Source organism: Chrysemys picta, chromosome 2 (genome assembly GCF_011386835.1).
Source record: "Chrysemys picta bellii isolate R12L10 chromosome 2, ASM1138683v2, whole genome shotgun sequence".
In the NCBI taxonomy this organism is placed as follows: Eukaryota; Metazoa; Chordata; order Testudines; family Emydidae; genus Chrysemys; species Chrysemys picta.
In genome coordinates, this window is record NC_088792.1 from 102382887 (window position 1) to 102407000 (window position 24114).

Genomic DNA, 24114 nt, shown 5'->3' on the forward strand with positions numbered 1-24114 from the left:
TGTCTTTAAGGTTTGAATTTGAATCATTTATTTTGCAGCCTTTCTGGCCATGCGTCACACCCTCCAACATTGTGGATCCCCAATCCAGCCAATGGGGTGTTGGCAGCTTCATGGTAGAGAGACTACCATATAATGACACATGCCCTCCATACAGCCAACTTTTTGTAACATTTCAGCCCATCTCCTTCACCTTGTACCATGTAAGAAGGGAGCATAAAGCCATTAGTTTTATTAATTGTTCCTCATAAGTTCTCTTATCCTGTTGCTCATCTTCTCTGAAATCATCCAATCAACTGGTGCCTGAAGATTATGCCTCATGCCCCCATTTCAATCTAGTGTACTTACAAAATCACCTTCCTATGCTTTTTAAATAAAAGGCCCTTTTGTGAAGGGCATATGGAATCCTTCCGCCAGCCCCAGTTTAACTTATTGAAAATAAACTAGTGCAGTTGGACTTCTATAACTAAAGGAATTTTTTCCTACAAAGAAAGTTCACTACACGTGGAGTTTTGTCATAGCTGAAGAAGGACTACCTGGCAAGAGACCCTCATTGTCCACTCAGAAGTAACGGCAGGGCTTTTCTTAACACATTCATTTGGAAGCTGGAATGAAAGGGGGCCTGGCCTCATTCTCAGCGGGGAGCAGCAGCATCAAGGTTGGGAGCCAGAGATTTCTCCTCATTTTTCTTCCACTGCTTAGTGAGAGTAGAGGGGGCGGTTAAACTCACTTGACACTTCTCTGATAAATAACTGCTACATACAAAGGGGAGAAACAAAGTGAAGCCCTACCAATTATAGTGGAGTGAAACTCCACAGTGAGTAGAATGTAGTGTCAAAGTGACAGGAGTGAAAGGTCGCTGAGTGATTCCTGACTTATACTTCACTCCACTGTGGTGCAGAACAGGCACCCTCTCTCGGGTCCCCTTCATACAGGGGAACTAGTGTAGTTTCACTGTCAAAGACGTGAAGTGAGGTGAGGGAGGTGGGTGCAGTGACACCACTCCTCCCCCGTCAATGTTAATTAAGAACAACTTAGTCCTTGTACAGGATCTCTGCTGGTCTAAAGAAGTTGGCTGTTTAACTCCAAGAAAAGATAGAGTCATAGAGTTTAAGGCCAGAAGGGACCATCAGATCATGGTCTGAATTCCTGTATATCACAAGCCACAAACACCACCCAGCACCCACATACTAAGCCTAGAGGTGAATTAGGGGTTTGTGGGGGCCTGGGCCAGAGCAAGTGGGGGCCCTTCCTACCCTTTCCACCTGCAGTCCTCCCTGTCCCCCCACCCACCCAGGGCTCCTTCTGGGGAGTGGGAGCAGGGCGCGGGGGCTTCCCCCGCTCCCCGGCAAGAGCATCAGGTGGGTGGGCAGAGTGGGGCAAGCCCCCGTGCCCCGACCCCGCTCCCCAGCAGGACCACCAGCTGGGTGGGTGGGGGAAGAGTGCATTGAGGTGCGGGGGTGCCCCAATTGGCCTGGGCCCCTGGGCGTGGGCCTTGTTGGCCCAGTGGCTAATCTGCCACTGACTAAGCCCAACAACTACAGTTAGACCAAAGTATTACAGCCCATGGGAAACTAGACTGTTGTGTACCACAGACAAAGAATAGGAGGGGCTGAGGTGCACCAATGCCCGAGGCTCCTGCAGTGGCATGGAAATAATTAAGTGAGAGATACCCAGATAATCCTGGTAAGGGACCCGCACCCACACACTGCAGAGGAAGGTGAAAAGTCCCCAAGGTCACTGCCAATCTGACCATATTGTAGACAATATGACTTTGGACTCACACACGTGATATTAATAAATGATACATGAACAACACATTTGTTTTTAATGCCCTTTACTTTAGCAAGTTGATAGTTTGCACACTGGGGGTTTTTAGTTTGAGAGAATTCCCAAACCATCCAAAATTTGCATACCAAAGGCTTTTCTAGTGTGAAGTGTGGGGGGGAAAGTACATGAAAAATTAGAGGTATGAAATAAGACCGCCCTTTGGTTCCAGAACTGGAAGATGTACTTCAATGAGGGCAACAAAAATGATTAGGGGTCTGGAGCACATGACTTATGCGGAGAGGCTGAGAGAACTGGGATTGTTTAGTCTCCAGAAGAGAAGAATGAGGGGGGATTTGATAGCAGCCTTCAACTACCTGAAGGAGGGTTCCAAAGAGGATGGAGCTCGGCTGTTCTCAGTGGTGGCAGATGACAGAACAAAGAGCAATGGTCTCAAGTTGCAGTGGGGGAGGTCCAGGTTGGATATCAGGAAAAACTATTTCACTAGGAGGGTGGTGAAACACTGGAATGCGTTACCTAGGGAGGTGGTGGAGTCTCCTTCCTTGGAGGTTTTTAAGGCCCGGCTTGACAAAGCCCTGGCTGGGATGATTTAGCTGGGGATTGGTCCTGCTTTGAGCAGGGGGTTGGACTAGATGACCTCTTGAGGTCCCTTCCAACTCTGATATTCTATGATTCTATGATTCTATGAATTCTTAGTGTAAATTTCCTTAGGCACTAAATTGGATAGGAGGACAATGACAATGGCCCTTTGAAAGTCGCAGATTTAAATCCTGCTGTGCTAAAGGGAAAGGCAGTTGGAATATAGTCAGCTCCCACCCTCTCACACTGAAATGGCTGCAAAGAACATGTCTTGTGAAGTAACTGAACAGTAACCGCCTCTGTGGTTGCTAGGTAGCCTTCAGCTACATCTATTCAGATTTATTATGATTTCACCCACACAGTTTAGTTGCACTTTAGATACAGCAATGTCAAAATCTTGGTGCTGGATGACTGAAGCCAAAACCCCAACCTAGGTCCCCAAAGTTAGACTCATAAATCGATATATAGGTTCCTAAATCAGTGGCATATTACCAGAGGTGCTGAGCACAGTTCACATTGAAATGAAGCTACTGTACATCTGTGTTGTTGCTAGATCTTGGATAAGGTCTCTCAAGTATAGGAATAGATCACACTGGTTAGTTAACTGTGCTAAAACAGATGTTGCTGCAAAAATAATTCAAGATGGATGGATATTGCAAGAAGTAGCTCCCTTTCTGACTCTATGTCCTGCCAGTGCTACAGGAATCGTGCTAATCATTACCTACCAGCAGAGATCCCCTGGAGACACAAGAAGAACATTATGATGGGTGCTATCATTGGTGTCATAGCAGAGATGTGTGTGTGCATGTTGTACTCCTGGGGGAATTCTGTGCCACTGCATGCACACAGAATTCATGTCCGCTGCAGATTTCTTTGCTTCCATGCAGAAAAATGACTTTGTAACAGAAAAGCAAAGCATGTCATTTCGGGTACCCAGAGCAGCCAGCAGAGAGTAAATCACTGTGGGAGGACAGGGCTGAGGATACCCCAGATGCTGCCAGGTCAGACCCATTGGGGCCAGTCAGAACCATCTCCCATCTGCCCAACCCCTGTGCATCAAGATCCCCGCCTGCGTACCCATACACACACCCCACACACACTAAGCCCTTCCACACTTGAATCCTGCCGAGCTGAGCCTGCCTTTCCACACTTAGTGTGCCTGACATGGAGGGGCAGAGCCCCCAGTGTTTCTGGGACATCCGACCCTTGCGCTGTGTCAGGGTCAGGTGAAGCCTCACCACCAAGTTCATGTCCCAGGGGATTGCTGCAGGGTAATCTCCCACCTCCGTGCAGCCAGTGGCCTCTGCTCCCCACTGCAATACTGGAGCCTCCACATTTATTGATTGACAAATAAAATTTACAGAATTCTGCAGAATTTTTAATGTTCTGGCACAGAATTCCCTCAGGAGTAATGTTGAGGAGGGGAGTGAGCAGCAGGGGTTCACCAGTCAAATAACATGAGACCACCTGATAGCGCTAGCAATATAATCCCAGAGCTACCGTGAAAAACAAGTGCTACATATTAGCTTAAGACGAAGTTTTCAAACTTGGATGCCCACAGTTAGGTCTCAATCCATTTCTAAGCAGGCAGGTGTCCATACCATAACTACTACTAATTAGCTCTCAGGTTGGCAGCCATAGAGACAAAAGTAGAATGTGCCCTAGAGACCTAGAAGTGGTTCCTGTGAGTCAGGTTTGAGACACATTGGTGGGGAGGCATGCACTGCCATTGCCTGTGCTACACACAGGACTTCAGTCTCTAAGGCTATCATTCTTGCGCTTGTACTTGGCACTGAATTCACATACATTTGGAATTAATACAATCAGCATTTTCATTTCCTTCTGGATTCATTGCCAGAGTTAAAATGCTGCTTCTCCCCCCTTTCTGGCACTTTGCCATACTATTGAACAACTTTATCTTAAAGCATTATCTTGTTTAGCTTGCTGAGTATTTTTATAATGCATAGTCTTTCACTGTTGCCATGGTGACTCTTTCTGGTGATGATGAAGCGGTGAAATTCAACAAGTCATTCTCCACTGTAAGTCTGACTTACTAGGGGTAAAGACGAATGAAACCAATGCAAATCAGCAGTACAATTCCCCTTCTACAAAACCCCCATTAATTCTCAGCTCACAAGAATTAATCAAGTAGATTTGATTTTAAAATGGACATTTAATAATTAGTCAAAACGTAGTCTAACCTTTTGTGGTATTTTGGAATACAAAGTATAAAAAGGACAAAGTATTGCGATTGTAGAAATTACCTTCTATATGTACTGTGCATTTAAAATAACGTTGTTTACAATTTTACAAGTGTATTTAACCATAATTAGCTTGCATCTTAAAATGTAATGTCACAGAAGATGGAAAAGCTACAAAGGGGTAATTTCTGGTTTATTTGGTACTGAAGGGTATTTTTTAAATCTGTCTAAATGCGGATTAACTAGAGTGGATGTCTTCAGTAATTTAAAAAAAACCAGTTAAATAAATAATAAATTTGTTAATTTGGCAGTGGTACTGTGTGACTTGAGAATTGCAAATGTAATGCCTATATTTAAGATATGGAGGGAGATGATCTAGGCAACTGCAGACAGACACATTTACCTGACCCCAGTAGTGTGCAACACGTTAAAACAAATTTGAAGGAAAGAATAATTAAAGACATGAAGATAAATGGAACATGGGTTTACCAAAGGTAGATCGTGCCAGACTAAGCTGATATCTTTGATAAGAGAGTTGATTTCTTAGACAAGGGGAATGCAATAGATCTAATCTATGTGGATGTCAGTAAAGCATTTGACACAATACCATGTGGGAAATTACATGTGGTTTGTGACAGGTTGCCACCACCCCCCCCCTTTGGGGTGCCACCTGATATACTGGGGTCCCACTGGGCCTGCCCATTCCACCAGCCTGGGGTCCCTCACCCTGTCCTGCTGTGCCAGGCTCTCAAGCCTTCTCCAGCACACACACAGGTAGAGACACACCCAGCTGCAAAAAGATACACAGACACTGAGATCAGCTCTCTGTGGGAAGACTCAGCTCGGGGATTGCCCAGCACTCAAGTGTACACGTCCTTTGGGATGCAATCCCAAAATTATATTGTATTGCGCTGCATAGAGGTCTATACAGCGTAAGCTCATGAAATCCGTCCCTTCCCGCAATGTGGAGGAAGCTATGCACAGCTTCCCCCCCTCCCCCAGTTATGAATTACACAAACTTGTTTTAGAATAAACAAAAAACAAGTTTATTAACCAGAAAAGGTAGCTTTTAAGTGATTATAAGGGATAGCAAACAGATCAAAGCAGAATACTGAGCAAATAAAACAAAACACACAACCTAAACTTAATACACTAAGTTAACTGGTTAATAGTAGCAAATTCTCACCCTAATTTTTGTTTTATGCAGGTTGCAGAGTTTCTCAAAGGTAAACTGCACTGCTTGCAGCTTAAATCTCCAGGTATGCCTTTCACAGGCTAGACCTTTCTCACCTGGGCTCAGCCCCTACCTCCCGCCCTTCCTCCTCCCCCCCCCCCCCCCCCCCCCGCTTAGTTCCTTTGTTTCTTGTTTCTTTAGGAGTTTTCATCAGTCTTCCTTCTTGGGCAGGGAGGCTTTGGAGAAGAACCAAGATTAACTCACTCCCCAGCCTTAAATAGGATTTGCATATGGCAGGAATCCTTTATTTCCCAGTTTGACTCCCACTCCCTTTTAATGGAAAAACACTAGAAGTCGAAGAGGGTGTCCAGTACAAGGTTACATGATCAGCTGACCCTGCAGTGTCAAAGCAGCATCCCAGGAAACTTCTCAGGAAGGAGGGAGATTAGCATCTTCAAAGACTTCCCTCTAAATGGCCCATCCGGGCTGTTTGCATACTGTCTGGTGGGTGTTCCCCAGATGAAAACACAGTTGTAATTGTTACATAGTGTGACAAAGTTCCTCCTTCATCTTGGTGGGTCCTGCGCTTACTGGCAGATTTTCTTGCCTCAGAGATTCACCATGTGGGTTGGGGAACAGCCCAGAGGCTTTCCTCTCTGGAAGAACCCACAGTCCAGGTCAATTGGGAGGTTTGGGGGGAACCTGGGCCCGCCCTCTACTCTGGGTTCAAGCCCAGGGCCCTGTGGACTGCAGCTGTCTATAGTGCCTCCTGTAACAGCTGCATGACAGCTACAACTCCCTGGGCTACTTCCCCATGGCCTCCTCCAAACACCTTCCTTATTCTCACCACAGGACCTTCCTCCTGGTGTCTGATAATGCTTGTGCTCCTCAGTCCTCCAGCAGCACAACCTCTCACTCTCAGCTCCTTGTGCCTCTTGCTCCCAGCTCCTCACACTCACACCACAAACTGAAGTGAGCTCCTTTTAAAACCCAGGTGCCCTGATTAGCCTGCCTTAATTGATTCTAGCAGCTTCTTCTTAATTGGCTCCAGGTGTCCTAATTAGACTGCCTGCCTTAACTGGTTCTAGCAGGTTCCTGATTACTCTAGTGCAGCCCCTGCTCTGGTCACTCAGGGAACAGAAAACTACTCATCCAGTGACCAGTATATTTGCCCTCTACCAGACTCCTGTACCCCACTGGTCTGGGTCTGTCACAATAGTTAATATACCTAACTTTAGATATAGAAATGATACATGCATACACATTGGATAATCATATTCAGTAAATCATAACCTTTCCATCGATATCTCACATGACCTACCCATCTTGCAAAAAATACATCTTAGTTATGCCATATTCATATCATACGCATATTTCTATGAAGAATATGGGACATAATGGCACATGGTTAACTCATCATTTTACGTTAAACCTTTCACTAGGGATGATGCGACTAATATATCAGCACTGTGGCTGTTTTGAACAAAGACGTTTATCTCCTTCCTGAGCAGCATTAGAGGTTGTCAGTGAGTAAGGCTAATTGGGCTTCTAAGGTTCTTTTCGGTGACCATTAGCCCTCCCACATGTTAGTAGACAGAGCAATTGTCTTGTGACAGGAACTATCTCAGAAATGCTGTTCAAGAATGCACCAGTTCAAAAAGCAGCTGAGGTACTGAATAGCTGCTGCTTTTAGTATATTATATTCTCTTTGTCCCTGTACGTTTGGCTCATGAAGGCAGAGGAACCCAAGCATTATTAGCTGCAGATACTATTTCTGATTTCAAACTATCTGGGGCGGTGGATGCAGTATATGGAGCATCTCCCAATTGCAGACCTCTTGGAGAATAGCACACTAAAGGGGCGATCCTCATTTGTAATGGTGCTTCCAACAGCACAAGAGAGAGCTCGATAACAGATGACATAAGACGCTGTTCTCATCATCTTCTTCAGAGGAAAGCAACAGATGATTCTTTCCTACAAATCCCTATCTGTAGTGGCAAATGAATTAGAAGAAAAGAATCAGTCATCTTTATTCATGATGGGCCTCTCCATTTCCAAACTTGACCTCTGAAGACACAAAAAGTGCAGATCCAGAAAGTGTTTAGAGGATAAAAGGCCAAGCATGCCACTGTACTAAGCATCTGTACTGAGAATGAGGCCACATTTTTAAACTACTACATGGTTTCTGGGCACTGAACAGTATTTTTTTAAAATGAACATGCTTGTTGATCATTGCTGGCAACGCAGTACTCACTGACATTAAGCTATAAGCTAGACTCATCATTGCCCACTCATGCAAAGATTTGAAAAAGCCCCTACATCATGCCCTTAAGGCCAACAGAGTCAGCCTCTGGCAGGCCACTTGATAAGTGAGTTCCAGAGCCAGGGGATCTATGATGAGAATGACCCACCTTCAACCCCCAGATTTACATACCTAAGGAGTATCCGCAGAAATGTCTAAGTTTGATTTCTGGTGCATTTGCTAACAGGGGAGAGGTGATTTTCTTGGGTAGCTCGGACCCAAACCAGGCAAATCTTTACAGCTCAGCTGCTCATCATCAACACTGCAAATTAATATTAATAGGTAATAGGTCTTAGGATGTAACTGTTTATATTTTTCTCATCCCTAAGGAGCAAGGAGACAAACTAAGGAAAGTGTCTGTCTTAGATTTGGCAACATCAGTGCTTGTGCCTTAAATTCTTAATTATGGTGCTAGAATGTGCTGTAATCTCTACTGATGGAGAGTTAAAAATGGACCCTTCGCTCTTGCCTGGTTCTTTTTCACAATTATGCACGTTTTTCTTCTCCTAAAAGATATAATCAGAGTCAGTAGTTCCTGACACTTCATCAGATGCACCAGCCAGTTGACGTTTAGCTACCTTCCGAATCCAAACCGAGACGTTGTTTTGTTACTTGCTAAGAGACCCACGCGTTTGTAGCTATTTCGTATAGTACTGAGTAGAATGTTAATCATGCAGTCTAGGAATAAGAAAATTAGTAGATTAGTTTAAAAAGAGAGCCACTGTCACCTCTGCTAAGACCGTATTTATTTTACAAGTATTATCAATAACTAGGAATCCTGTTAAGGGAACTTATTAAATAGTGGAGAGGGAGGAATTTTGATATCCAAATTCTTGGCTCCACTACCTTGCTTTTCCTTTGGCTCTCTGTCCAGAGACTAAGATAATTTAGTGAACTAGCATAAACACTCTGAAGCTGAAGGCCAAGGTTGGTGCCTTTACAGTTTCAAGTTTAAATTTATATTTTGACTCTGAATATTGAAGCTCTCTTCTTTGCTCCTACCTCATGCCACATCCTCCATACAAAAGTTTGGGTTTTTTTGTTTTGTCTCTTTTTTTCATAAAATTAACGGACACATCACATGTATAGGGCCTGATTCTGCTCTCATTAAAATCAGCCACAAAATCCTCATTGACCTCAGCAGCGGCAGGATTGCGCCCACCATTTTTGATAATTACAACTATAGGAGCTACAAATTATAGGCACATTAATGTACAAATTGGGAATATAGCAGTTGCTATTTTTCAAAGCTTCTCAGTTTACAAATACATTAGTTTAAAAGCCATTCCCCTCAAGACTCATCACCACAGGCTTCATCTTTCTACCGAGAGAGGTGTAATGGCATTACACGTCTCGGTATCCAAAACCTTTAATGTGACAGCATAGAGTAGCAAGGGTCTCCAAAATGTGTATCAAAGGGACAATAATCAAACAGTCTTTATTGCTCAGATGTATGTATGTGTGTGTGAGTGCAGAAAGAGATACAACTACCTTGAACCAGGGCCCTATTTAGCTCACAAGATACAGTCTCTTGAAGGTAGACTTTCCCCACTGCAAACCAGACTTTCCCCACTGCATGGGTCGGAGTCGACATGTTGCTTGCAGGGTAGGCAACCCATGTAAATGAGTTTCCCAACCCTGAACCCTATTCTTAGTCCTTTCCCGTCCTTGCAGGGTATATGTAGAGAGGACTGGGACTATTTCCACCCTAGGGCTATTTTGTAATCTCCTTCCAGGACTCCAACAGAGAGGAGAAGGGAGTCAAAATCCTTCCCAGATACCATTGTAAAATGAAACAAGACAGAAACCCTGTCTTTGGAGGTTTACACGCCTACACACGCTTTCCATAAAGACAATTTTTCCTGGTCCCAAGGCAGTTTTTTATAGGTTTCCCTTTGGGTCCATTAGCAATGCTTAGATATCTACAGCTAGGCTTTGATCAGCACTTAACTCTACAGTTCCTTTGAGAGCACCAGAGCGTTTCATATTCTACATTAATTATAAAAGGAAGTATTTGTTTTCCTTCCTTAACAGGTGAAATGTAAGAACTGTTCATGAAATTTTCATTAAGGTAATAGCTTAGGCCGGCGTGACTAATATATCATCAGTTCTTGTCTGAAGTCCTAGTGAGGCACCCAGTGACATGCAGATGTGTCTACTGAGAAGTAAAAAGATAAATGGGTCCAGGCTTTTGAGTGATGTAATATACCGCAGATCAGTTTGGAACTTTGATAACAGTAAATATTCAAAACACTACATCTAAATCTAAACGTATCTAAAATTTGAACAGTTAACAGATAAATGCAGCCCTATATGATGTAATCCTGCAGTATGTTACCATTCTTATACCTAAAATGTATTGATCTGAATAAGGAAGAAAATCATGCATCATGGAACCTTTAATTTTGAAATGAAAATTATATTGGTCTTGATTCTCCACTGCCTTGCACTTGCACAATCAAAGCATGTAAAATGCTGTCATTGGGAAATGATAATGCAAAGTGCAAGGCAGTGCAGAATCAAATTCATTGGCTCATCTAATCCATCCTTGTTCCCAGTGCAGGATTATTCTCCATGTTTTCTCGTGTGTTGTCCAGTATAGTTTTTTAATTGTCTCCAAGGATGCAGCTTTCATTGGAAGACTGTGTCCTTCCACTCTTCCCTAGGAAGATTTTTCCTTAGTCACCATAAAAATTACACACAATTTTTATACACCTATCACATGGGGTGACCAGATGTCCCGATTTTATAGGGACAATCACGATTTTTGGGTCTTTTCCTTAGATAGGCTCCTATTACTCCCCACCCTCTGTCCTGATTTTTCACATTTGCTGTCTGGTCACCTACTATCCCACAATCACTTTTAAAAGCTTTTTTCTGTGGTTACGAGAAGAATGCTCTAACAAATTTCAGGAACCCCTGCTATAAAAAGTTAAGAGGATAGTAGCAACCCATTTAGGAGTTATTCCATGCATCTCAGTGGATTGTTGAGTCTGGAGCCTATTGGTGACAAGTTAAATGTCAATGGTGTTAACTATTACACTGCTGATTATTCTAACAGACACTGCTATGTGTCTCTCCATAATCCCAGACTGTCTCCCACTCCACCCTATGTACCAGAGGTGTCCGGAGAACAATTTCCCAATCTGCCTTGCACTTTGCAAGTATATCAGATGACCTGGTGTCTACAAACCATAGCTGAGTTTGGATTCCCCTAAAGCAGTTCAGTGCATCCACATGTCAGCCCTGTGTTTGGCACAATGGTGCTGGCATGTCCTTACTGCTTCGCTTCTGGTTGGTATCTGTGCATGCTTACTGCCACAGCAGCCAGAGGATGAGGCTTTAGTGGGTGAGGGATAGCTCAGTTGTTTAAGCCTTGGTCTGTTAACCCCAAGGTTGTGAGTTCAATCCTTGAAGGGACCATTTAGGGAACTGGGGTAAAAGTCTGTTTGGGGATTGGTCCTGCCTTGAGCAGCGGGTTGGACTAGATGACCTCCTGAGGTCCCTTCCAACCCTGATATTCTATGAGAAGTGGCTTTTTTCCAGGATGGCTGCTTCCACAGAAGAGCTATTTGATTCCCAGTGGATTGATAAAAATGGACACTTGGCTGCTGTAAAACAGAGAGACAGGGTGGAGATTAAGGGATTCCTGAATATCGAAGGAGACTGTATCAGTATAGTTCCAGCCCAGCCTTTACAACCCAAATAACTAAATGGCCCTATTTATGGTCCTGAGTAATGGCTAGGGTGGTGCACGGTGTTTAGAACCAAAATTCATTCAGCTTCTTTGTAGAATTGGGATACTTTTGCCTAAGTAGCATGGCAGTGACTGGTTGAAATTTCTAAATGAGGAAGGCAGCTTTCTTTTTTCTTCCTCAACCTAATAATACAGCAACAGTACAGCTGTAATCCCTATGAGCAAGATAATTGCTTTTGCTATGTGAAGGTTAGCTACATGTAATAACTACAGCTTCGTGACGCTTATTTGCTCTGGGCAAGTCATCATTTGCGGCTATTGTGGAACAAGTATCAGGCAATGAACACAGTCCTGCTGGGATATGTTCTTACAATTAATGTCCTGGAGATAATGGAAGGATTTGAAGAGTTGCCAAACTGTGATGGAGAAAATGAACACTCTTGCCTATTAACAGCTCCCTCATTGGTGCACCTGTGTATTATTGCCACATAGACTATTTATTATTCCTCTTTGATGCAGATCATAGTGGACCACATACACGAGTTTCTAGATATTAATGTTAGCTCACCAGTCAGTTAACAAGAATTTTGAAGAGCTCCTGTTTGTATCAAAGGAAGAAGAATGGCAGACTGTATATTCAAGATGGATGTTGATAAATTGGAGAGGATTCAGAGAAGAGCCACAGGATAATTAAAGGGTTGGAAAATATGCTGTATAGTGATAGACTCCAGGAAGTCAAACTATTTTGCTTAACAAAGAGGAGGTTAAGAGGTGACTTGATTACAGTCTATAACTATCTACATTGGGAAGAAATATTTAATAATGGGCTCTTCAGTCTGGTACAGAAAGGTGTAATATGATCCAATGGCTGGCAGTTGAAGCTAGACAAACTCAGATTGGAAATAAGATATACATTTTTAACAGTGAGAGTAATTAAACATTGGAACAATTTCCAAGGGCTGTGGTGGATTCTCCATCACTGACCATTTTTAAATCAAGATTGGTTGTGTTTCTAAAAGATCTGCTCTAGGAATTAGTTTGGGGGAGTTCTATGGCCTGTGTTATACAGGAGGTCAGACTACTAGCTATTTAACATGCCGTGGCTCTGCTCCCAGAGTATACATATGGGAAACCACTTGGGGCCGTGGGGTCTGAAGAGAGTTTTGGAGCTAGAGAGGTGATTCTGAGCTATTAAGACTTTGCAACACAAAAGGAACCTAGATGCCTAGGAAGAGAAAGTTAAACTCCATAATGGCCAAGCCTCTGGATGCAGTGATTGCATCAGTGGTCTTTAATGGCAACCTATTACAATATACACCAACGAAAAAAGAGCAGCTACGCTTTAAATACTGACCTGAGTAATAAATAATTTATCCAATTTCTGCATCTCCTCCAGTAATGGTTTTCTTATTGAAATGTTCTTGTTGATTCATTGAAAACATTATTATGTTTCAGTGACAAAGTATCAGGTGCTGTAAGTGTGCCTCCATATGCACAACTACCAGGGTTGGCAGTATAGAGCTAGCAAGTAGGCACTGCAGTGATGGACAATACAGAAAAATTACGATCACAGATTAAATAGATGAGATTCCCTTTGAAAATACTCCTCAATATTCTGTGGATGGCCAAACCTGGAACTTCCCATCCAAACTTTAGCCTAAAGCCTAACTGATTCTTTGGCCCATCTCTACCACAATCACTCATTTGTTTACTTTAGGCTGTGCAACAAAAAAGAGAATTCCTTTTTCTGTCACACAGTTTGCTGGTATTGTATAGCAGTCCCTAAAGGCTGGAGAAGTTGGAATCCCTTCTGGACAGCAATGTCTAGTATCACTAGGGCAAAAATCTCATTAGAAGCACAATATGATCTCCCACTGTTAGGGAGAAATAAATTAAAAAATCGTATAAAAGTCTTTGTTAGTTCAGGATGCCACAGACATACTTGACTATGTGTTAACACATACTGCTGGATTGCCTCTTGTATTTCATTTAGATTCTTGAATGGTTTGGGGTTGAGTGGAGTGGCTTTGAGGTATTAGGTAGAGGGGAAAGTTTCTTATTTAAAAATAAAAATACAAATCGCAGCTGACTTTCTTTTCTTAACTTTATTTATTTTAGGATCTTGGGCTTGTGACAAGTGTATTTTTAAGCCAGTCTTGTGAGTTTTCGGGAACTGATATATTATAACATGAATCTTTGATTCCTGTTTTACAGCCAGTGCTGATTTCCCATACAATGGTCAAGCTATAGGAGATGGAGTTAACAGGAACTCTGCCATTATTGGAGGTAAGAAAAATATATGCATTGGTAAGATGTTTTGTGGCTTGTGTATAGAAGTTTGAAACATCAGAAAATAATGTGTTCAAACTGCTTGGTTTAGTAAAGGGCTTCCCTACATGGGACAGTTATACCAGTTTAAGGTAAGGTTTGAATTTAAACCACTAGTTATACTGTCAAAACTCCCCATTTAGACCTTCTTAGCCCAATAGAAGAGTGCCTTTTTTCAGTTTAGCTTACGGCACTTTGGAAGCTATTTAAGCTAAAGCCAAAAAAAGCCACTTTTATTCAGTGTAGTTGTACTGGTATAACTGGTAAAATGTCCTGCCGTTTAGTGTAATGAACTAGTACACACCAATCAGCGTGAACCTGGGGCCTGCTCCTGCTCCCACTGAAGTAGGCTCAAGCCTGTAATTCAAAGGTTGTAGGTCAAGCACACTCTGTTATACTCGTGACATGATTCAGCTATCACCAGGGCCGGCTCTAGGCACCAACAAAACAAGCTGGTGCTTGGGGCGGCACATTTTTAGGGGCGGCATGGCCGGCGCCCCTAAAAATGTGCCCCGGCCACCCGAGCTCACCTCCGCTGCTGCTGCCGCTGCTCGCGCGCCACGGCGCGTGAAACAGCTGATTCGTGCGCCGCTGCTCACCCTCCCTCCCAGGCTCTCAAACCTGGGAGGGAGGGCGAGATCCCGAGCGTCCGCGGCGCGCAAAACAGCTGATTCGCACGCCACTGCTCCCCCTCCCTCCCAGGTTTGAGAGCCTGGGAGGGAGGGGGAGACTCCGAGCGGCCACGGCGCGCGCGCCGCTTCTCCCCCTCCCTCCCTCCCTCCTTCCTAGGCTTGAGAGCCTGCGGGGAGGAGGCAGGGCTGGGGATTTGGGGAAGGGGCGGAGTTGAGGCGGGGCCGGGGGTGAGGTAAGAAAAAAACGGGGGGGGGCCGGCCAAAATTGTTTTTGCTTGGGGCGGCAAAACTCCTAGAGCCGGCCCCAGCTATCACGCTGACCTCACATCTACTTAGGGGCCAGATTCTGCCCTAACATCTCACAGAACCTCATTATAATTACAGATGCATATGTTATTAATTGCAGAATTTGGCCTCAGCATCCACTTAAAACGCTGCAGTGGCACAGCTGCAACACTTCAATGAAGGCATTACCTATGCCGATGGGAGGGGTTCTCCTGTCAGCATAGGTAGTCCACCTTCCCGAGAGGCGGTAGCTAAGTCAGTGGGAGAATTCTGGCTACACCAGGGGCTAGGTTTGTTTAACTGCCTCTCTCATGGGGTGTACTCTTTTCACACCTCTGAGCAATGTAGTTATACCAACCTAATTTCCTAGTGTAGACCACTCCTTAGTGAAACTGGTTTGTGAGAAGGATTTTTTTCTTAATCATAATTCAGATATTATCTGCAAAATGGGGATCCTGGTTCAGATTTATACATAGACATATATATGCTTAGGTTTCCTGGCCTGCACCATACAAAGGGGTATTCAGATAAGGGGGTTGGGTCTGAGCCCCTCTTTAATTAGCACCATAGTATGCTAGAGAGGCATAGTATTACCACATTAATCTCCAAATGCATTCAAGTATTTTTCTAAAAGATAAACCTTTCATCTTAAAATCTGTTTTAGGGAGAAATTACCACAGCTTTCTTTCACTTATCCACAATGGAACAGCTTCAATATGGGGGGGCAGAAAGAGAGAGTCCTGGTGGTTAGAGCACTCACCTGGGGGTGAAAAACCAGGGATCCAGTCTCCTGCTCCAAAGAGGTTTTTTAATTATTTATGCACAGGGGAAAAGCTTCAACAGGAGAGACTTAGGGGTCCCCACAGAATAGCCCATGGCCCAGTGCTTGGAGCACTCACCTGAGAGGTGGCAGATCTCTGTTCAGATCCCTTCTCCTCATCAGATGGAGGCAGGATTTGAACTGGGGATTGCCCACACCTCAGGTGAGTATCCTAACCACTGGGCTAAAAGCTACGAGGGAGTCCTTCCTTTTAAAATGACATAGGTACTAATCCCAAGAGAGAGTTTACAGCTGAGAATTCAAAGCAGAGTGAGGCGCCTCCCTGCCTCCAGACTTAGGTGCCTATTTCTGAGAGGAGTGGGGGGTGGGGGTCTTGTATACCCCTCCCTCAGCTTGGCATCTCCCATTGGCTATCTTAGGGAGGGAGTCATCTAGTGTTCTTGCTTTTGTGAATCCCATCCTGATGTGCCTATCTTTCCCCATTCATTTTATAGGGAGCCTGAGAGCTCTGTGAATCACATTGATTTTCTGGTCACCTAAAAGCTAGGTGTGGTGATGGTGACTTAAGTATCTTTGTGAATCTAGCCCTTATTATCAAACTAGCCCCTTTTTAGGGTTGAAAAACTAAGTGTCTATAGCTTGTTGGAAAATAGAAAAATGTTTGTGAAAAGTACCCCATTTTTAATAAAAAAAAAATTGAAATTGAAAATATTTGACGAGCGTCAGTGTTTATCCCCCATACAAACTGGGCTCCCTCCAAGCACAGAATTGCATCTCTGAATATAGGGAACATAACTAAACAACACCCTTAATGCCCAGCTCATCAATTACCAAGCCTCGTATAAAACGACTGACTACAGAAGAGATTGTTAGCGTGAGAACCTTGCAGTTTCCCACTCTGGATGAAATTCACACACCCACAGAGGGCCCATCCGGCCCTCTACACCACAGAAGTGCCACTTTAGCACCACTGCCATCCATAGGGAACATGAGGAAGGTCATAAAGGGGGCTTGCTATGTCAAGGCACTCAGTACTTGCCTCAACTAGGCTATTGCAGAGGTGACTCTAAATAGGATGGTGCAGTTGAGGGTAGGTCAGGTGAGGAGTAACCTCACCTGACCTCTTGGGGGTTCAGAAGGCCAGTACCCACTATTCCAGACAAATGCAATAGGCATCATAGAAGGCCTCTGCTGCATCTCCATGGCCTACCTACAGGTGACATGCGGATTCTGTCCCCCAAGGAGTTGTCCTGACAAAGCCCAGGTAACTCATCTTCATTTATACTGGTATTTAGTGGGAGTAGTTGGGCCCTCTGTCTCTATGACCACGCATGAAGCACCAAATACACCTGTGGACTGTATAAATAGTAATAATGTTGAGGTTCAACCATTGCAGTAAGGATTGGGGACTCCGTTTGATTAAGTTTTGGAATAAACCACAAAGGAATTCCATAGACATTAGTAGAGCCAAACAAAAAAAGTTAACTTCACTGGTAATTAATTGCCAGATTGGTGTAAACATATGAAGTAGACAGTAAAATCAAGCCCCTGTGGAATTCCGGAATTTTTTTTTTTTGCTTCTGTCATTTCTCCTTTCCATTAGGTGTCATCGCTGTTGTGATCTTCACCATCCTTTGCACGCTGGTGTTCCTGATACGCTACATGTTCCGTCACAAGGGAACCTACCACACCAATGAGGCCAAGGGGGCGGAGTCTGCTGAGAGCGCTGATGCAGCCATCATGAACAATGACCCCAACTTTACGGAGACCATTGACGAGAGCAAAAAAGAGTGGCTTATCTGAGAGTGTGTGGAGGGGGTTGGAAGCAGGGCCGGGGTGGGGTTGGGGATGACTCTTTTAGCAAGGAGAGAATGCTCTACTTCAGACTCTTGAGCACATCTAGTAAAAAGATCAGCACAAATGAAGGAGCAAGCAACAGACAAAACCGATGAGACTGGAAACAAGGATGACACACACACATTTAAGAAAAGTACTTTTTAATATTCATTTGCAATGAATTGCCCCTTCTGTATCCAAACAACAACAACAAACAGCAGCTTTTAGAGCTTCAGCATTGGTTAAAATTTGTCAGTAATACCTGTCTTTTCTGTGTGTGTTTAGAGGTGTTCTAAATACCCGTGATGATAACAGGGCCAGTTTTCTACATTTTTTAAAAGCCCTTTAGAATGTGGATATTTCTGTCTTGAGAACAGCTTACAAATCGACACATCCTCCAAGTGTTCTTTTCGGTCACGCATAGTCAGTTCCAGACAGGTTGCCATAATACTCGTTCACATATTGTTTCATTTGGTGGTGTTTGAATTGGGGTTTAAAAGTTCTAGGGGAGGAAGTGGGGTAGGGAAAAGAGGATCAAATCATATTTGCCAGTTTTCAAAATGCTACCATCTTGTGCCAACACTTTAAGAGTCCCACTTTGGCACAGGCATTTCAAAATATTGATTGTGTATAGTCCTTATCAGCAATGTAAAAATATTATAATTATTTCTGACTATAGGAGGGGAGTAAAAGCACAGGAAAATTTTTGTTTGGGTTTGTTTATTTAAATCTGAAGGAGTCTGTAGACCTAGTTTGAGTCTGCAGACTTAATCTGTTTCTGTAACTTTGGCTATAATGCTGCTGACCTGAGGCCACATGGCGATTTCAGTTTAAACTCAGCTCTGCCTGTGATATTTTGGCATAAACTGTATGTAGGCATAAGCATTGTAGTTGGGAATTAGAGTCAGCCTTTACCGTTTGTTTGCTCCTGTTTCTCTTCATATGCTTTCACAGAACTATTAGCACAGTTCTAAGGAATGCATTTGATCCAACAGTTTTCACAGAATACTTTTCTGTCGTTGGCATAGCAATTTAGTTTGTTCTTTAAATCTTTGGTTTAAATCCCTTTGTGAAGAAAGCCTCTGTCACAGTGTTCTCTCAGGCAGTAAGGTAACACAAGAGGCTTAAAGAGCCCTGCTCATAGAGAGGGCAACAGAAACACACAGCATGAGAGCAGAGGTCCTTTTTTTTAATAAACAGATTTGCCTGATCAGTTTCACTGTCTTTGGGGAGTAATGACTAAGGACTGCAAAGGCAATATCTAGTGCTTCAGGGATCACAATCTCTCAGACCAGCTGAATGTCAGGCATGTCACTGAGAAAGAGACAGGCACTTTGCACAGAGGGTAAGTGGTAGCCTGAATAGCTAATTTCATCCTTTGATGGCAATAAAGTGGTTTTTGCTTCCCCACTGCAAAGGAGCAGGAGTCTCCAATAACCTTGTTTGATGGAGACACAGGGCCTTATGGGTAGTTATGCATGGAACAGAATGAAGATATGAATGTATAGCAGGACATTTACTGTGCATCAAAAAACAGAACCAATACTAAGAATTTCTTATGAAAGGATTTATGCCTGTGACATTTTTGGTGTCACGTAACCTTATAATATTTACAAATTTGGTATGCACCGCTTTAATCCATTCCTTGAGTACCTATTCACAAGACTTATTTGAAATTCCGATGAACTGCCCTCTGATGAGCTAAGCAGTGCTGTTTTCTTTTAGTTTCTTCTTCTCTTTTATTTTTGCTTTATAGAGCATTATTTTGTTGGATGTTGTAAAATTAGAATTTTTTAAAATTAGAGACAGAATATTGGAGCATTTTCAGGATTCCTTTGCATTCACAGGTCTTAAAACTGCTTCCTTGTTTATAAATGCACAGTCAGCAGACATGGCGACAATTTAAAGACATTGGATATGTGTTAAGGCCTTTCGTTAAAATTCGTCTGTATCACAAACGGGACTTGTTGAATCACTATAGCTAATGTAGATCACAAACCCACTACTTTCTTCAGGGTATGGATTTGGACTCAATAGGTAAATTTGGCCAGTTTTAAGAAAGTTATTGTCTGTTTCTCAGGTATCTTTATGGCAATCCAAACAGGAAAGAAACCCATCTTTGCCCCACCCCACCCCACCCCGTGATTAGCATTGGTTTGCCTCAAAAACTATCATTTCTCTCTTTGAATGAAAAGACCTTATTCTTGTTTAAGATCAGTGGGTATAAGAAGAATATCCTCCCCCTGAAGAGTGTCAAAACAACACGATAGCATTTTGAAACTAATCTGCCATACATCACTAATTATTCAGGCCAGCCACCTCTACTGTTGGGTGGGTAAGTCACAAAAGTCTTCTCTTCTAGTGAAGAAAATCCCACTTCTCCTTATTGATTTTAGTTTGTTAATTTGATTTCAAATGGTATTTTAGGCATTCCCAGTAAAGACTGTACCTGTTACTTCAGAAGGCCCAGATACAGCAAATGAGAGCAGAGCGCCCATTTCCTTAGGTTGTGATTTTGTTGCAGTAAAAAGGCTGACTTTCTAACTGAATTTAGTGTGAGACGTGTCAGCTCTGCCGCCTGAGACTGGAGTCCTATGGTTCTTCACACAACAAAGACAGCACAAATCACCGCAGGGGCATACTTCCCCACTAACATGCCTCATCCCTGCGCTGGAAGGGCAAGTGGATAGTTGTCTCTCCATGTCCAGTCAAGTCTTCAGGTACTTGGTTGACCTAGCAACAAGCATCTCTGTTATGACAGTGGTCTTTGTGATGGTGATGTCTGTTCATTAATAACTAAACTGAGACCACTAACTCAATTCACATGAGGCACTGAGCAGCCATCTCATGGAAATGATGGAGCTGGTCTCGATTCAAACCCGTGCAATAAAGAAGAAAGGCAAAGTCAGTGCCAATACTCTTAAGCATCTGGTCTCCCAACCTTCTGTCTCTCATGTCTCCTCATGTGAAGCTCATGAGAGCTGTGTAAATTTGAGTTGGCCTCTTTGCAGGGAAGCCTCATGTGGTGAGAAGATGGTGATAAATTTCAATGTTATGATTATTTTCCTGATTCAACAGGAATAAGGAAATGCCTTCATAAACCCAGAAGCTATTTGTATTAATGACTGAAAATCTTATTGAGAGCAGCATTAGCAATAGTGTATTTCCTTAAACTGGAAGTGAGAGAGCTGAGCAGGCTGAGACAATGGATTTGACATTGCAGACTGACACACGTGCCCTCCACACCAGTATTTTATGATGGAGATGGTGTCTTGTCTGCCGGTTCTTGTAACCTTTTCCTAGAATGTCATGGTGAGTAGTCTTAAGCAGGATAAACACTGGCCCTGCAAGGGCCCAGGAACTGAGAACCAGCAGACTAAGATGGCTACCTTGCATAAGCCTGCAAGCACCATCTCTTTTGCAGGAAAGTCTCCCTTGCAAAAGAAATGGTGATATCTTATATGATTCGTGAGGGAAGTTCACAGGTACTTCTGGTTGCTAAGAGAGTTTGTACTGATGAACTGAGCAGTTAAAAATGGCAGGTAATATAGTGAGTTTTTGGCAAGTGCTATATATCTTTCTATGGTGGCCAAACCTGAATCATAACAGAGTGAATCCTGATGAGCACGCAACACTGCCCTGAAATGTACTCAAGTAGCATAGAAGCATAGTGCACATTCAGCTGAGTCAGTTTTGTCACTCCTTTTAGTCCCATTCCCTGTTTGAACATGTGGGAAAATGTGACTCTAAAAGGCCTGCTCCTGCTCCCGTTGAAATCCATGGCAAAATTCCTGTTGATTTCAGTGGGGGGGCAGCTTGTGCCCACAATCAGGAGTGTTGGTCTAGTGGGGTAATGCTAAGGGACATTTGGATCAACAGTCATAATAAAGGAGATGAGCTGTGAAGTGCCAAAGAAATTTTGTCCTAGCCAAAATGGTAAAAATTAAGGTGTTGATAACAATACAGCTTTTAATAGAAACCAGCTTTCTAATCTGTTGTTTCTTATGTGTTAATTCAAATGCCCCTTATTCCATATTAGAGTCAGTTGACATTAGAAATGACTTTTAAAATCAGAAATCAATATTAAACAAAAATGCGAAATTTCAGTTAGGACTATAATATTTGTGCCTACATATACACTGCGCCTTTGTTCTCTTATACATCGTTATGTTTTTCACAGCAGTTACCACTTGAACGGTATGGAATTCGCAACGTTTTTAATCATGCTCAAGACAGCATGATGCATATAAAAGGGTGGTTATCATCAATATTTCACTAAGATTGCCAAAGAGGGGGTGTATAATTACAAGTTTATGGTAGAGATAAGAGTTCATTTTAGAAGAGAGTCTATTCAGTGACTACATTTTAATCAAAACAGAATCACTTTTAATGGCAGATGCATCTAACTTCCAGGATACCAATTGAAATGTGAAGCTGTTACTCAGTCTGATAAGCAGTAGCTTTTTAATATGGTTTCTCACTCAGATTATCTTCCATTGTGTCATAAGCATGGTGACTCTTTATGGGTTACATTGTTGAAAAGCAGAACCTAAATTCTATCTCTGTTAATCAAAATTGGTATTCCATCCTAGAGATATGAAACAGGAATCTCACCCTCCAAAAGTAACAGCATGTAAATAAGAATGAAAGAAGGAAAATATGTATGTATGCCTAATATCCTTTGTGAATGTCTTTCCTTTAGTTAAAAGTTCTATTAGAAACCAGATTGATAAATAAAAAAATAGAAATTCTACATAGTTTTAATTATCCTAACAACTGCTTCCTTGTGCTTTGTATGTTCTGATCATTGTCTATATTTTTTCTTCCTCTAACAACAGGAAGTCAATTTGGAAAGGACAGAAGTCTCTGCCTCATGAGAAAAGACTCAAAATATGCAGCGACTCATATCCTCTCCAAAAGGACTTGTTCCTCCTTGCAACAAAGAAGGCAGTCATACACAAAAATAGTGATTGCTTAAAAATAAGAAACTGTTGCTAGACTGTGTTTAGTTTTCATTTCAACCAGCCTCGATTACATGCTGAAGGCCAGCTCCTTGGCTAGCGTAAGCCGGCATAGCTCCATTGACTTCATGAAAGCTATACCGATTTAGGGCAGCTGAGGATCTCGCCTCAAAAGTTTGGTCGGCACAAAATGACTGCTTTTGCTGTGATTGTTGTCATTCAGGCGCCTTTGCAGACAGTGTTAAGGAAGTTTTGCTGTTGCTAGCATTCATCGTGCATCTTATCTTATCTTCTACATTGTAGTATGAAATACGTATAAAAATTCCCTCTCTTAAAATAACATAGTATAGTTCATTTGTGTTCCTTCAGCACCATACTTCTGTCTTTGAATATGGATGTGAGCCTACTATTGAATGCAGTGAGTTGTGTATGCATATCTAAGGGCAGAATTGGGCCCTCTGTCTTTTAATAGGTTAAATTATCAGGTTCCAGAAAGCTTTTATATTAAATACCTTCATAAAAGTATATGACTTGTACTTATGACTAAGAGTATGTGAAACCAAGCCGGGAAACATGAATGTTACAAATACCAGTGAGTCAGGGGAAATAGTTATACCATTGTCCCCAGCATGTTGTGCTGTCTACTACAAATTGCCTTGAGGTTCCAAAACCAACTACAATCCTGGTCCTGTCTAGGACTTTAGCTGAGTTTCTAGAACGTGATTACATATACATGACAAATTGTGACCCTGTTGTAACTAGGGTGACCAGACAGCAAGCGTGAAAAATCGGGACGGGGGTGGGGGTAATAGGAGCCTATATAAGAAAAAGACTCAAAAATCAGGACTGTCCCTATAAAATCGGGACATCTGGTCACCCTCGCATAGGCGTGCGCATGGGGTGTGCCCAGGCACACCCTAATGCAGGGGTGGGCAAATGGCTCCACTCCCCAGCGCAGCAAGTTGCGGGGTCCATGCTCCTGGGCCAGAGCACCCGGCTGAACGCAGCAAGCCGCCAGCCCTTCCCCCCTCCCCTGGAGCCATGCCACCACACGCGCAGTGCTCTGGGGGCCGGGGCTGCGCACTCCCGCGGGGCAGCGTTTGGCTCCGTGTTGAGGCAGACATGCTCCCCCCTCCCCTGGAGCCGTGTTGCCGTGCGCAGCGCTCTTGGGGCCGGGGCTGCGCACTCCTGCGGGGCAGTGTTTGGCTCTGCGGGGAGGCTAGGAGCCTCATCTCATGGTAAGGGGTCCAGGGCCAGGGGGATTGGATAAGGGGTGGGATCCCGGGGGGGTGGTTAGGGGTGGGGGTTCTCTGGAGGGGGCAGTCAGGGATCAGGGGGGTTGGATGGGGCATGGGAGTCCTGGGGTCTCTCAGGGGGCAGGGGTTGGCTAGAGGTCAGGGCAGTCAGGGGACAGGGAGCAAGGAGGGTCCTGGGGGGGCAGTTAGTGGGGGGGTGTCTCTGGAGTGGGTTGTCAGGGGACAAGGAGCTGGGGGGGTTGGATGAGTCAGGAGTTCTGGGGGGACTGTCAGAAGGCAGGGATGTGGAAAGGGGAT

At 43.4% G+C, this 24114-nt stretch overlaps 1 protein-coding gene across 4 annotated transcripts in view; it reads left to right on the plus strand.

Moving 5' to 3' along the window:
• CNTNAP2 (contactin associated protein 2) overlaps positions 1-22370 on the plus strand; it is a 1641691-nt gene extending 1619321 nt beyond the window's left edge. For all 4 annotated transcript variants that reach the window (XM_008179187.4, XM_065583877.1, XM_042842751.2 and 1 more), the window contains 2 exons: positions 13953-14024; positions 17368-22370. In XM_008179187.4, coding sequence (XP_008177409.1) covers positions 13953-14024; positions 17368-17567 — 272 coding nt within the window. In that variant the 3' untranslated portion in view covers positions 17568-22370. The remainder of the gene's footprint in view (positions 1-13952; positions 14025-17367) is intronic.
• Positions 22371-24114: the final 1744 nt, after the last annotated feature.